Source organism: Ambystoma mexicanum, chromosome 11, assembly GCF_040938575.1.
Source record: "Ambystoma mexicanum isolate Mex_15411 chromosome 11, UKY_AmexF1_1, whole genome shotgun sequence".
NCBI lineage: Eukaryota > Metazoa > Chordata > Amphibia > Caudata > Ambystomatidae > Ambystoma > Ambystoma mexicanum.
The window spans coordinates 191,989,096-192,004,371 of record NC_090934.1 but is presented as its reverse complement, the minus strand read 5'-3'; the positions used below and the strand labels follow the sequence as shown (position 1 = coordinate 192,004,371).

The window sequence follows — 15,276 nt, the reverse complement described above, 5'->3', positions numbered from 1 at the left end:
GCAAATTCAGAGCCTCCCCTATGGGTGGTTTCTTCTGCAAGGAGTGGTGGACCCGGAGAAGGGTTGTGGAGGTACTGTATCCTGCCTGACATGTGATTGGCTCTGCCCCAATCACATCGTTCTTTAGCGGCACCAACCTTGTCGGAGTGTGCTGTTTCTGTGTTCCACTGTGGGTGGAGATTGTAGGTGCAGTAGTACCAGAGTGAGTCTTCAGTGTGATGATGGTAAGGTGATTGTATCCTGAGGCCGGATCTGTCCAGCTCTAGTAGGCAAATGAAGGTGGTATGTGTAGGGACTGCGAGAGGAGGATAGTGGGCGTGCATCCTGCTCCAGGATCTCAAAAGGTGCTTCCTCCAGAGGCCCGCTCAAATAATGGTCCAAGCACTGCTACTATGCTCAACAGCGCTGGCCATCACTGGTTTCAACAATGGTTGGTTCCATTTTTGATGCAGCCGTTATCCTGGGAGGTCTTCATAATGGAAGGGTTGATGCAGGAGCGACAGAGGGCAGGACATTTAATGGCGGTGAAGAGAAATGTTTGTGTATTGGACGTGGCATGACCACATCTGTGCTCCCTGTATGCCGAGTCTTTGAAGATGGCACTCCCTGGAGTAGTGTGGGAGCCTTGTGAAAAGGATCCATGAACAGGGCGCTCCCTGGAGGGAAAAGTGGTGTGGGATGTGGAAGCCTTGATGGCTAGTCGCATGAAGGGGCCGCTCATTGCTGTGAAGGGTGGCGTGGGAGTGTGGCGGAGGTGATTCGTGTAGAAGACAGCGGAGTAGTGAAATGCGGTGGGAAAGGGTTCAATGAGTACTCTCCGACAGTGGTGTGGAAGTTTTGAGTTCCAGGGTGATGTTCATTCAGTAGACTTTGGTGAGAAAGGGGAGCTAATTGGAAGTAGCCACTCACTGGGGTGGGTCGAGTTAGTGGAGTGTGGATTAGATGCACACCTCCGGGGAGGCCAGTAGCAGGTGCCTGTCAGTTACCCAGTTTGCTCCGTTTGTGAGATGGGTGCATGGTGTGTAGGGAAAGTGGGTGGTCATCCTGTGTGCCACTGGACAGGCAGTGACCGGGAAGCGCATCAAGCCTTGTCCATTTCTTTTTCAGCCGGAATATAAGATGATAGATCCGATCTGTACATTTCTCTTCTCTGTCTTGGTCCTGGGGACTACACTAGCCATTCTCCGTGATGTCCTGCTGGTGCTGATGGAGGGTGAGTATGTTTGAAGGGGATAAAGGGAGCCAATATATTTAATGTTTGGTGGAACAAAGGAGTGGGGGTACGGATATGGCCCAAATATGTATGTATTCATTATATTTGTTACACGGCCAGACCCTTGGGTATCACGGCGTGGTTGCAGAGCAAAAATTCACATATTATTCACATATTGCACATTGCAGGCATTCTAAACATGATTATATATTCAGTTAAAAAATAGCCTCCAAAGGAAGACGCCTTCTGTGACCAAGTCTGTCTGAATTATTCATTGTGGCTGAATGTGCGTGATGACTCCATGGTCTTGTAGTGACTGACTGTGCTCGAATTCTCCATGGCCTTCGATTGAGCAGGTCACTGAGGGGCAGGTTGGTGGTATTTAGGTTGGCAAGGACTTCCAGGCATTGGGGAGTGTGTACACATTTGAGAAAGTTTAGTGGTGGCATCTCGGACGTCTGTGAATTTTGAGGTGGAAATTGCACCAGGTTCGGGTGGAATTGGCAGGCAGTGAGTGAATTTATTGCCAATCTGATCTATTTTATCACCTGCCTGTTCAGTTTCTGCTAGACACTCGTAGTACAGGCACGCCATTACCTCTTGGAGATTTCTGTGTCTAGCCTCTCTGGATTTGGTTGAGGCTCTGGCCTCTCTCATTTCTGCTAACTTCTAAAACTACTCCGTAGTAAATGGATTTCCCTTTTCATTTTTTCAATATCTTCTGCCAAATGCACAAAGTCCTTTGGCTGCCCCTCCATGGGGAATGAGGGCGTTTGAGGTGGTATTGTGACTTAATTGGCCTCACACCTGCAGCAATGATTGGAATGCATTCTGTTCTCCTCTGTCCTCCTACGTAATGTGACTCTGGGTGCAGCCAATTCAATCAAGTGTTCCATGTTTATTGCCTCCAACATCCCCATGCATCTTGCTTAACTGATAACCGTGGTTTGCAGAGCAAGGGTCTCTAGTTACATAAGGCACGCTATCTGTTGTACCTCTGAACATTGCTGCTATTAACTTAACATGCAAATGTCCTTTCCTTCAACTGGGCTCAATAAGACACCTCAGTAAGGCTCTTGTTGAATTTTGTCTAGGCTGTGCTGAGGAACGGCCTATAGACTGTATTGTGAGTCGGATCATTTCACTTCCTATGTCAGGGTTACAAGCAGAGCTCTAAGATTTTACTCCTTACTTAAAATCAAATGATTTTTCAGGGAGTCAAAAAAGTCATTGGCTTTGCAAATAGGGATACTTTACGCATATTAAAAGATGTTCTTTCCCCTTAAAATTCCTCTTGAGAATGGGCCGTAATGAGGGCAGTAATATTCTTTCCTATGCCACTGGTCTGCTGGTCACATTGGTGGAGCCTTGTGGATAGGAGGTAGGATCCCATCTTTTCATTGATTCCCATTGATGTTAGGCACATTTGAATAAACCTAGATGGTGTATATGCCTCTTAGCTGTAAGGTGGGTTTTGAGGCACAGGAATTCTGATTATCATACTCTCTGGTGTAGTTATACTGATGCAATTATCCTTACACAAATTATGAGACGCATGTTCTGCTAGCCTTTGATCTACTTCATTAAAATGGCGCACACAATCCTATTGCATGATCTTCTGACACTGACTTTTTTTGGTCTCATTGTTCCATTTGGAAATACTGTGTCACGTGTAATTTGTTGCCAGCCACACCTCAGTTATGATGAGCAACGTTTGTTTTGTGTAATGCAAAGTTTTCTATTTTCCCCAGTGGTGTAAAATACTGCCTGCATAGTCTCTGGGCAGTAGTGTGAACGAATAGCTGAACCCGGTGTGTATAATGAGCATACAATGCTTGTTCTTGTGCATACACGTTTTTCCTCTTTACAGGAGAACCTTTGCTAGGTACTGTGGCAGATTGTGAACTCTTCAATTTCTTGATAAGCTCTTGTTATAATCGCATAAACAAATGTATTTTTCCAGCTTCTGTCGTTGGAAACAGTGCTGTAAGGTGCACCTTTTTAAAATTGATTTGTATAGAATTGCAGTGGTTGGGATGGGGAAATTCCCTTCCAACTCTTCGGAGATGATTGCTCGCTAAGTGCTTACCTCGTTAGTCAGTTGCACACATGGAATTTAATGTGTGCACGAAATGCAACTATTTCTGCACTTGGAGAAAAATAATTGGGGTGGCACCTTGATCACAAATCACCCAGGGGTTGGGCTGGTTGGCATACCAAAAGCCAAAATAAAGGCTATTTCTCCAAGGACAAAGTCTAGGGAAACTGTCTCCATTGAATTTTATAATATGTCTATTGGCTCATGTATCCACATTGCTGATATCCTAAAAACATTACTGGATGGACCTAGTCTTAAAATACAGTTCAACTGCTGTACCCTTTTACAGCACAGAGCAGTCAGCTGTACTGCTGAGACCTGTTGGATCAGTAACACACAAGGAGGAGTGGTGGCGATGGGGTCCTGATGAATAACCATTGGAAAACTCGAAATTGTTCTGTCCATCAGGAATGTAGAACTTGTAGACTATGATTTCCATAGTCTCCAAACCTAGTCCATAAGGGTGAAATCTACTCTAACTTGTACTATCCACACAAAGGGTACTTTTGAGCACAGTGAGCCTTAATGGATTTCATAAACACGGTAAATGGATTTCCTGAAAAACTTGTGCGGTGGGACTCTCTAGAACTGAACTTGGAGATCCCCTGGTTTACCTTCCTAAATTACTTTGTTTGCCATTTCGATACATGTTTTTCCTTTCCTACCTAAGCTATAGGCTCGGGGCTTGGAAGTTGATAGCTGTACCGTTATATGCCGTAGTTTATTTTCAAAGTGTAGAATAACTATCCTATTAGGTACCCCATCCTACCTTCGTTGTATCAAACTGCATGAATGAGTTCCTTCAAAAGAAGGACATTCATTTAACTCGAGACCTGCAGCATCTGTTACTCTGCTGTGGTGGTGTGCATGATGTTCGCAGTGAAGTGGATAGTGCCGATGGTGCCATTGAAGCGACTCCTGCAAGTGTAGAATTCCTTGGGGGTCATTACAGGTCTGGAAATAATTTTAATTTGTAGCTACCAAGTTACTAAATCATGACCATATGTGGAGGATGCTCTTCATGAATTGATGGGCTACTAGCTTCTTGCCTAATACATTTGAGGCTAGTGTATTGTGCTGTCTTCCTTTTTAAGTAAATTATTATTTTACTTATTGTGGTCTTTAATATGCTCATTGGATTATGTGATCTTGTATGATTGTTTAACTGTTTTTGGGTCTGTAAGATGATAGTCACTTGTTGACTATATTATCTAAATTAACCTAATAAAAAAAAAAGATGTTTTCACTTTTTGGACTGCTAGTCAGCAAGTTCTTTTTACCACGTGTGGTCGCCCCCTGTACTTTAAATTGGCTTTTTCTCTGTGGTTGTCTTATTTTTCTCCCAGCCAGGCTTATTCTCAAGCCTGAGTGAGACGCTGTGTTTTTGTGCTCTGCCTTAAGACTCCCAAAGCAGGGGCACCTCTTAACTCTGAGATGGTAGTCTCTCTGGGAGACTATGGCTAAGCTGCTGGTGGCTCTTTCACATGTGTGAAAAGGCTGCAATGGGTGGGCTACATTTTACCTGGATGGGCCCTTTTTGATCATCATCCCCAATCATAATGGTGGTTGTCGTTTTTGCTCAAAGGCCTGAGGGGGTCATGCTATCTATCGGCCTTCCTTTGTGTTTGTGAGAGAAGGTGACTGTCACTCGGTGTGTGTGGGCTGAAGGCCTTTGGGCTGCTGTAAATCTGACAAGTTCTGACTTAGAAGATGCCTGTCTGAGGCAGTGTGCATACATCCCGTGATATTTGTCCAGAATTCATGAGCGTGCTTGTAGGGATGGTTTGCCATTGGCTGACCACTCCTCTGTTTATATGCATGGTGTGTAATTGAGTGCTGTGTTCACTCACTGGTTGCCGAGAGGTATAAAAGCAGATCCGTTTGCCCACTTGCTTTGTCTAAAAATGGACCTCCAAACCTGCACTCTGGAAGGACTTTTGCTCGAGGAAGCTCAGCACTAGCAATTCATGTCTGGAAAAATCAAACCGCGAAGCTCTGCCTCTCCAAAGAAGAGTAGAATGAACCCACTGGAGTGCTACTTGCCCCTGGTCAGTTGGGGGCAACTGTCGCAGCTCCTACTCAAATGCCTGCATTGCAAGATCCAGAAGCGTGTGCCCCTTCACTACTAGGACCATGAAGATTCTCTGAGCCGAACGGAGCCAATAAACATTACCACAGGAATCCAGGCAATGGCTTTGGTTCCATCTTCCTTCACCTGCAGCTCCAGATGCTGTGCTTCCTCGAAATCTGCAACCGCGCCACCAAACTACTCTTCAAGACCTTTCTTCTTCAGTGGCTGGATCCTTTCTGTTGCACTTCTGCAACTTTTTTCAATATTCCCTCTTCTCGGAGGCTTGACAAGCAGAACCCTCCTCAAAAGCTGGATCCTGTGCCCAAGGATGATGTGGGAACTCTTGCATCGCTGGCAATAAACGACTGCTGCAGACTCCATTGTCAAACCTCTGATTCGGACTCCTGGCCTGTGAATCTCCGAATCAAGAATAATGGTCCTTCGCAAGGGTCCATTCTGATTCAATGTGCCATCACAGGAGTCTGTAAAGAACTCATGGTTGCAACAGTAAAGACTGACGCAAGTGATCACAGTTCAATGGTGTTTATTAAACTGAATATGCAGGTTGGGAAGAACAACTCATCTAAACCTAAATCTTAGGGGGCACCGGGGGGGCAAGCGTCGACCATCAAATAAAAAATGGCAGTCCTTGTGGCATCTTGTCAAATAGAAAGGGCCTATTTTAAAGAAAACTATTGCCAAACCTTACAACTATATACAAAGAGTGCGGGATAGGATTCATAAGAAAGAAAGAAGTGATCACAAATAATATTTCAGGATCCAGTAGCCAGGGTCTCCCTTCCCCATGTTTTCAGCACGGAACAAGGTGGGACCTTTGCGCACAACACACTCTCGAGCATTCACAGCACGAGACAACCATTCCCTTCTCCGCTATCGGGAGCCTCGATGCCCAAGTGTATTTTCTTCCAAAAGTCTCTTGCCTTTGAGGATCTGGTATATCTGGTATATATAAAATGTTCCTTTCCAATAGTATTTAGGGTGATTATTCTTCACCCCTGGGTCCCATCTTTCGGGCACAGACCCCTCTAGAATATCAAGCTCCATCCGACGGGTCCACTATGGCTTATTGTCACAACTTTGTTATCTTCATGTGTTGGTAGGTGTTTCCTTTTCACGGCTGGATCCCCCTCTATCGGCCTCAGACCCTGCTTGACTGTTGGCTTCTGTTCAAGTCAATTGCACCTGTGTAATCACAAGTTTGACTGTCTTTTGAAACGATGATCTGTTGACATTCCTCCGTCGGGTACGCTCTTGCCGAACAGTTACTTCTCTTTTCTCATAAAAAGGGATTAGTCTCCTGTAGCTTTCAATGGTTTGTCAGTCAAAGGCTTTCAACTGTACAGAGGATTTTGCTAGACCCCTGTATGCCCACTTCCCTTGTGGCACTCCTAAGGCCTTCTGGTTTCGGTAGTTTGAACAAATGTGGGATTGACCAGTGTCTCGAGTGAGCAACCACGTAGTGCCGGACCTCTCTGTAGCTGGTTTTTCCTTTGTTAACAGTTCTTTAAACTTCCTTAAGTTGTTACTTTGCGGCTTTTGTTGAACACAGTGTGGTTTCTTATCGTCTATCCCTTCGACTCTCCGGCTGTGATGAACTGCTTGGTGTTTCTTGTATCTGGAGTCAAGGACGGTATCATGGTAGCAGGTGTCTCTCTCTGTCCTGCTCATCAGCGTAGGCATTCTCCATGTACCGTTGGAAACTGCAGCAACACACGCTGACTATTGTGCGCGGTCTTACTATTTTTCCTGGAGGTTATGATGGTCTGGGTCGAAAAGGGCAAACTTGCTTCTCACTTTGTCGCCCCCTTGTTTCTCGCTGCCTTTCTTCTCCTCCTTAAATTGCCCTACTGGAATAACTGTCTCGTGGTGCGTCCTGCCTTGCTTGTAGTGTGCTCTATGACTTTTATCTTTGTGGGGAAGGGAAAGGGCCGTCAGATGTGCATGATTCAGGTCAATTGCCTGACTGTGCCTGACCAGTCTATTGGGACATGTTAGGTAAATGGCTCTGCTGTTAGTCTGTTGTCTTTCGTGGTGGGCAAAAGTGTTTGTGTTGGAAAAGAGGGGTTAGGGTTGCAGTGTTTCTGAATGTCCTATGTGGTAGGATGGGGGAAAAGATGTTGAAAGAAGGGGGATACCACGTGTCACCCGTCGGTGTCCAACTTCCACTCCCTCTGGATCCCCCATCCAAGAGATCCTCCTTCACTTGTCCTTCCCCAGGACTGTATCCAATAGCAATGGCCATGTCCTGGCCAACTAGATGACAAATCCCTGGGGACTAGTTGGGGAGACACTTTCAGGTTTCTCACAAGTCTATAATGGCCACTGACCAACCCATGTAGCAGCCACCTCTTGAAACCACCAACCACATTCTGCAGAACTGCTTAACCCCAGGGTTGAGCTCTCCCAACCCTCCGGTGTTGCTGGTGGGAATGTTCTTAATTTTCTTCTTCATAACTGGACCTTTTGTGTTTTTTTTTTTTTTTTTTTAATTTGTTTTTTCTCCTATTCCTGCACAAATTAGGGTCTCCGTCCAGCAGAACTCCAGGATCTGTTCCTTGGGGGCACTTTGGAACTGAGGTCAAACTCTCCCTCCAAAGACTCTTCTCCCACTATCCACAATACTGGTCAATCTTGGTTTCTTGTGAACTTGCCTGTCTAAACTGGACAAAACATTTCACATACCTGTTACTGCCATTTCTTTTTCGAGAAAGACTTTAACTAACTCAAAAAAATAAATTGTTGTTTTAAATTAGTAATTTAGCCTTGTCAAGAATGGACCGGAATCAGGGATGTCATTTGGGGGTCACTAAAGGAACATATAAAAAAATACTGTTTTATTTAATAGGAGCCCCTGGACTGTGGCCTGCGGAATTTGGCTTTATTTCTGAAATAGCTGGCATTCTTGTTCTGGCCTCTAAAAAACATGGGGTTCAACACTGCAGTGACCCTAAATAAGAAAATAGGAATAACAAATTTGGCTTTCTGCAATTCTATACAATAATTGCTAGACTCATTAAAGGTTTATTTCAGGCACACGTCAGGGGGCGAGTCACTGAATTAGCCTGTTCTTAAACATCTACAATTCACAATGCAGACAAACTTCCAAAAAGCATTTATAGTAGAATAAGCATCCATTTCGGACTATGTATTTTGCCTTTCGCAAGTTGCAGTGTTTTTTTTCTGCCGTTGTCTGTTACGATCATCACATGAAATGCCATCTGTGTCCTCGGTCACTTGACAAAATCCTTGTGCCTAAAAGCTTGTGTACAGTGTAGCAATAATTGGCACATTAAATGGCTATTGATTTCATTGTGTCACAATTAATGCTTTGTTGTAATGTCTGTCTTTCCCATCTGCCTGGCATGCTGTTCAGGATGTTTGCTTGCATGTATGAGGTAACTAGTTCCCAAGTATGGAATGTCGTGCACTGCTTTCCCTATTTTGTCAACCGCTGAAGCCTGAAAAGTAGATCCACGCAGGCTTGACACGTAGCCTACTTTGCACCAGGGCAGCAGATGAACTGGCCTGCTGTTAAATCCGTTTCTAGTTTAATGGTATCCACTAGAGAGTGTAATTTACTCTCTGACTTTGAGAGCATTCAGACATGTAATTGGTCATTTTACTATAGCCGGTAAAATAGCTCTGTGGGTTGAGCCCTCGCTGATTTGTGTGTGTGATCTGCAGGTTGAAATCCCAGTAAGGCCAACTCAGCCTTTCATCATTCTGAGGTCGATACAATATCACCCAACCTGTGTTGGTACTAATTTATGTCTATTTGTTCTTTATGAAGCGCTTAACTCTGAAGTGCTTGATAATGTCATTTGACCTTGGACGTCTGCTTGCATTCACAATAATTTGGTAATATGGACCTATACACACTGATATTAATGTGGTCCATTCTTGCATGAAATGTATATCACATTAGTGATAGTTACCATATATTTTGTAGTGTACTTCGGAACAATGCTATGTGGTGCCACTTCCTATTTTGTCAAGTAGTGAAAGATTGCGTTTCATCGCTTCCCGTGATGTCACTTACGGGTGGGGTCAAATGACGTCACTTCCTGTGATGGCAGAGGTCAAGGGTCGTGTGATGTCACTTCTGCTACTCCTGGCATTTTGGTGAAATGAAGTCCCTGACAAGAATCCCTCTCAGCTGGGGGGCGGAAGGCCTTTCCGGTGAGGAATCCGGGGCCTGTCCTATCCTTTGACAGTGGTGTCGGGGAGCCCCAATTCCTGCACCACGCCCTAATTCCAAGATTTCTGTGCAGGCCTCCTTCATGCCATGCCTCGACAAATTGCTTGCTAGTCTTCTGCTTACATTTTTAGAAATATCACATCTGAATAAGACCAGCAGGATGTGCAATGAGAGAGAAAGATTCACCCGGAAGTGAAAAGACAACTATGCGGCAGACACGATCACAACAGTGCTGTTGGCTATTGCACTATTAATATGGGCTCTTCCATTTCATCTTACCAGTAAATCTCGCCAATCACTGTGCGTAGTTAGCTTCTATGAATAAGTCTGGATAGTCATGTCATGTCTCACCCCCGCTCATCGATCATCTCATCATTTTTTATACCATAGCGATCCACTGTCGGAGGATCTGGCCCTCTAAATTACTTATTGATTGTCCTGATGAAGGCCTACCATACTGGGTGCACATAAACTGCCCTGTTCAAAGCTGAACACAGTGCGTCAGCTATGCATAAAATGGATGGCTATTGTGACATACAATAAGAAGAGCCACAATTCAATGTCTAGTATTGGGTCATTTACCTTTTCACATTATACATTGTATCCATACTCATCAATGTATATAGGTTACGTTTGTTCCTATGTATATATTTTGTTGACAGTGGAACTATATTTATGATTTGTGCATCCTGGCATACAGGGTGCGAGACCTCGTGTTTTATACATGGGATTTTGTTTTAGTGATTGCACTTGATAAAAAACATAATTTAATTTTGTGAAGTCTGTGTCTCGGTGGTATATTTTGTCAGTACAAAACCCTAGTGTATCCAAACTCAGGACTCTGATCAATTGTGTATCTTTTGAGCTCCTTTTGGTGATCAGGATTGCTACCAGGTACCCTTTGTAGTTGAATGTTAGCACTACCAGGGAGGAATCCAGGGCACATCCTACCCCCTGAGATGGACAGTGTTGGCAGAGCGCCCCAATGCCTGTTCCCCGCCCTCCGTTCCAAGTTGTTTCTGTGCAGACCCCCATATATTCATGCCATGCCTCGACAGAATTGCTTGCCAGACTTCTGCTTACGTCTTCAGAAATATCACGTCTGAATAAGACCAGGAAGCCCAGCAGGACATACAATACGAGCATGAAAGATTCACCCGGAAGTGAAAAGAAAACTATGCCGCAGACACAGTGCTGCAAGCTGTGGCGGAGAGGCGGTGCAATCACTCCCATATGTGAACCTGAGAGCCCCATAGCCCACTGGGGAGAAGGTTCTGCCCTCCCCTGAAAGACTTATCGAGAGGTCCCACAGAATCGGGTCTTAGAACTTGAGCAATAGCCTTCCCAGTCCACCCTCTTCGGTATGTGGCAAACCGTGTGCAGAAAGTGAGAAGGGTTTAGCCCCCTCTCACGACTTTTCACTAAACGCATATGCCTGGGTGGGAAAGACTACTAGATTGGACAGGGATAGCGATTGAAATACAGGCACACAGGGAGGTGTATATAAGCAGGGAACAGTTGTGGGATTTTCGGGTGAGGTCAAAGGTGGAGGACTATCTGGAGACTAGCAGAAGGAAGGAAGGAGTGGCAGAGTCTGGCGACGATTTATGTAGCAGGTGGGGTATTGGCTAAGGAGTGAAGGTGGTTCTTCGGTGTGAGGATGCGTACTTGTGTGGCAAGCTGGTAGAGCAGGTAGTGTAAGGAGTTATTGTGAAACAAATGCTAGTGAAAGGAGCATGTTTTAAGTAGTGGTGGTTGAGGGGAGAAGTATTAGTGGAAGGAAGCTGAGCATCAAAGCATGGTGGTAAAACCTGGAAGGAGTGAGAACATGGTAGGGACGGAAGTGTGGTGTGAGGAGTGAGGGGGAATGGACAAGGGGACTGAGAGTGAGTGAGTGTGTTGGAGGAAGCCTGAATCGACCAGAATATTTGTAAGGAACCATGCCAAATCCCATTAGATGTCTAACAATTGGATGGAGTAGGGACCGTTGGGAAGTCCCTGAAGGAGTTTAGACAGGCGGCATTTAGATCATCATCTCTAGTTATGTTATGTTAAAGGTTCTTATACCGTGCACTGTTGGCAATTGCGTGGTTTCTTGGCACCCTTGCAGATCCGGAATGCAAGGTGGCAGGACAGGGGGAGGTGGTTAGTAGGATTTGAGCGGGAGAAAGAGCAAGAGAGTTTTGATGTCCTGTTGCCAGCTTCAGTTCGGATACACCGTTCACTGAGCGTGTGTGTGATTTTCAGTTGGTGGCTGCCATGTGGGGGTTGGGCGAGATTGTGTGGTTTATTTCACTGTTGTGGTGTTGTGAAATGTGTGTGATTTGTGGTGTTCTAGTGGTACTGTTGTGTCTGGATTTTGAGCTGTGTGCAGAAGGCTGAGTGTTTAGTACGGTTTGTAAGTGGCAGTACATTCCCTGCCCCCGCTGTCCTCACTAAATGCAGTTCATATCCCTTCCCCTGTTGATCATTCTGGAGTGTAGCACTCGCTGCCCCGCAAGTTCCTCCAGGGTTAATGTGTTCGCTGTGGTCATCCCATAGGCTCCCCGGCTTCTGCATGGAGCCCTATTCCTTTGTGTGACGTGTTGCAGACCCTCGTTGGTCTGAGTGCGACAGATCTCCCTTCGCATGTTTCCGCCTTTCTCCCTCCATCCACATGGTTTCAAGTCGGCTTTTAGACAGTGCTACTACATTAATATAAAATGTTACTTCCTGTTAGTGTAGCGTTTTACTCTTTGCCGTCCAAAAAATATATATTTACTTATTTGGTGCTAATGAATACGTTTGTACCTTGTGAACCTCCAAAACCCTGTGGGAGTTAAGCCTGGGACTCTGTCATGACTACCGCTTGGTGAGCTTGAATGGACCATGTTGCATGCCTGTATAGTGTTTTGTACTGCTCCATGGCTGCCTCAGTGCTGAGGTGGGCTAGAGTGGGTGGAGCAAGGAAGTAAAGTGTGAGGGAACCAACAGAATGTTACGCCGGTAGCTTGTATAGTGCTTGACACGGGTGTCAAAGCGCTGGGGAGCCTGAAGTAAGATTTTGTGTAGCAACAGTAAAGCAGCGTTCTAGTTCGTGCTTCGCAACATGACCAAAATGTCTAATCCTCGGCACACCCTGTTACACCCTTCTTCCTTGGTTCCCTTCTATGTGAACCTTGTCGGCCATTAGAGCGCAGCTGCGTCCAAGATGTACAGGGTAATTCATAGAATTTCGCACAAAAGTGGCGCACGCGGCTGGCGCACAGTGCGCGCGTGCGAATGTCTGCACCAGCCGCGTGCGCTAAAATTGATTTGTGCGCACAGCGTATTCATGGATTTTAGCCTCTAAAACCAGCCGTTGCAGAGCGACCCTGCAGCAGCGCCAGTTACGCCCCCAAGAACGCCCTCGTGCAAGGAAAAGCCATCAAAATTCCCAATTCAGCGCAAAGGGCTGCGCTAACCCTGGACCAGTTTACAGGGCTGCCAAACAGCAAACGCCAAGCGGGGAACGTGTATTACTGGGGTGCGTGTGAAGTTTCACATGCGATTTCAGCAGGGTACATGTATTATGGGGTTCGCGGGAACTTTCACACGCGAAAGGGCCTGTGCGAGTGAGGTACGTGTATTACTGGGGTGCGCAGGAAGTTTCTCACGCGATTGGCCTGGGTACGTGTATTTCAGGGGTGCGTGGGAAGTTTCACACATGATTGGCCTGGGTGCGTGTATTTCAGGGGTGCGCGGGAAGTTTCACACGCGATTGGCCTGGGTATGTGTATTTCAGGGGTGCGAGGGAAGTTTCACACGCGATTGGCCTGGGTACGTGTATTTCAGGGGTGCGCGGGAAGTTTCACATGTGATTTTGCTGTCAGAGCGTGGAGCGCATATTTCGGGGGTGCGCGGGGAGTCCTACACGTGAATTGGCAGTTTGGGTCCTCCCAGGTGTCCCCTCTACCCCCTCCACGGCCCCTGCAGGCAGTCCACACCACAGGGGACTACCCTACACCCCTGGTCATGCCCCGCAGGCAGCCCATCCACCATGGGCATGCCCCCCAGGCAAGCCACAGGTCACGTTGCAATATGATCACCAACTCATGTCCCCCAGCCCCACACCCCCCATCATTGACAGGCACCTGCCAGCAGGCCCCAACACATGTCCCCCAGCACCCCCACCACCCAGCAATGAGGGGTACCTGCCAGCAGGCCCCGACACATGTCCCCCAGCACCCCCACCCCCCAGCAGTGAGGGGCACCTGCCAGCAGGCCCCCACTCATGTCCCCCTGCACCCGTACACCCCCAGCAGTGAGGGGCACCTGCCAGCAGGCCCCCACTCATGTCCCCCACCCACCCATCATTGACGGCACCTGCCAGCAGGACCCGACACATGTCCCCCAGCACCCCCACCACCCAGCAGTGAGGGGCACCTGCCAGCAGGCCCCGACACATGTCCCCCAGCACCCCCCATCATTGATGGGCACCTGCCAGCAGGCCCGACATATGTCCCCCAGCACCCCCACCCCCCAGCAGTGAGGGGCACCTGCCAGCAGCCCCCACTCATGTCCCCCAGCCCCTCCAGCATTGACAGGCACCTGGCAGCAGGCCCCGACAAATGTCCCCCAGCGCCCCCACCCCCCATCATTGACAGGCACCTGCACTGCTGGGGGTGGGGGTCCTGGGGGACATGTGTGGGGGCCTGCTGGCAGGTGCCCCTGACTGCGGGGGGGTGGGGGTGCTGGGGGACTTGTGTGGGGGTCTGCTGGCAGGTGCCCTGCACTGCTGGGGTGCTGGGGGACATGTGTGGGGGGCCTGCTGGCAGGCAGGTGCCCCTGACTGCTGGGGGACATGAGTGGGACATGAGTGGGGGCCTGCTGGCAGGTGCCCTGCACTGCTGGGGGGTGGGGCTGCTGGGGGACATGTGTAGGGGCCTGCTGGCAGGTGCCCTGCACTGCTGGTGGCTGGGGGTGCTGGGGGACATGAGTGGGACATGAGTGGGGCCTGCTGGCAGGTGCCCTGCACTGCTGGGGGACATGTGTGGGGGCCTGCTGGCAGGTGCCCTGCACTGCTGGTGGGGTGGGGGTGCTGGGGGACGTGTAGGGGCCTGCTGGCAGGTGCCCCTGACTGCTGGGGGGTGGGGGTGCTGGGGACAGGAGTGGGACATGAGTGGGGGCCTGCTGGCAGGAGCCCCTGACTGCTGGGGGTGCTGGGGGACAGGAGTGGGACATGAGTGGGGGCCTGCTGGCAGTTGCCCTGCACTGCTAGGGGTGGGGGTGCTGGGGGACATGTGTGGGGACCTGCTGGCAGGTGCCCTGCACTGCTGGGGGGTGGGGGTGCTGGGGGACATGTATGGGGGCCTGCTGGCAGGTGCCCTGTACTGCTGGGGGGTGGGGGTGCAGGGGGACATGTATGGGGGCCTGCTGGCAGGTGCCCTGTACTGCTGGGGGGTGGGGGTGCAGGGGGTCATGCGTTGGTGATCAGTAGTGCAAGCTAACATGTAGCTTGGCTGGGGGCAGGCCCATGGTGGATGGGCTGCCTGCGGGACATGACCAGGGGTGCACGGTAGTCCCCTCTGGTGTGGGCTGCCTGCAGGGGCCGTGGAGGGTGTAGAGGGAACACCTGGGAGGACCCACACTGCCAATTCACGTGTAGGACTCCCCGGCACCCCCGAAATACACGTACCCTGCTGAAATCGCATGTG

General features: G+C 48.4%; 1 protein-coding gene across 1 annotated transcript in view; it reads left to right on the top strand.

Annotated features, from left to right (window-relative positions):
- Positions 1 to 15,276, top strand: part of SLC30A2 (solute carrier family 30 member 2) — a 94,558-nt gene that overhangs the window by 53,801 nt on the left and 25,481 nt on the right. The window contains exon 6 of the mRNA XM_069622803.1: positions 1,108 to 1,213. Within this exon, the coding sequence (XP_069478904.1) occupies positions 1,108 to 1,213 (106 nt within the window). The remainder of the gene's footprint in view (positions 1 to 1,107; positions 1,214 to 15,276) is intronic.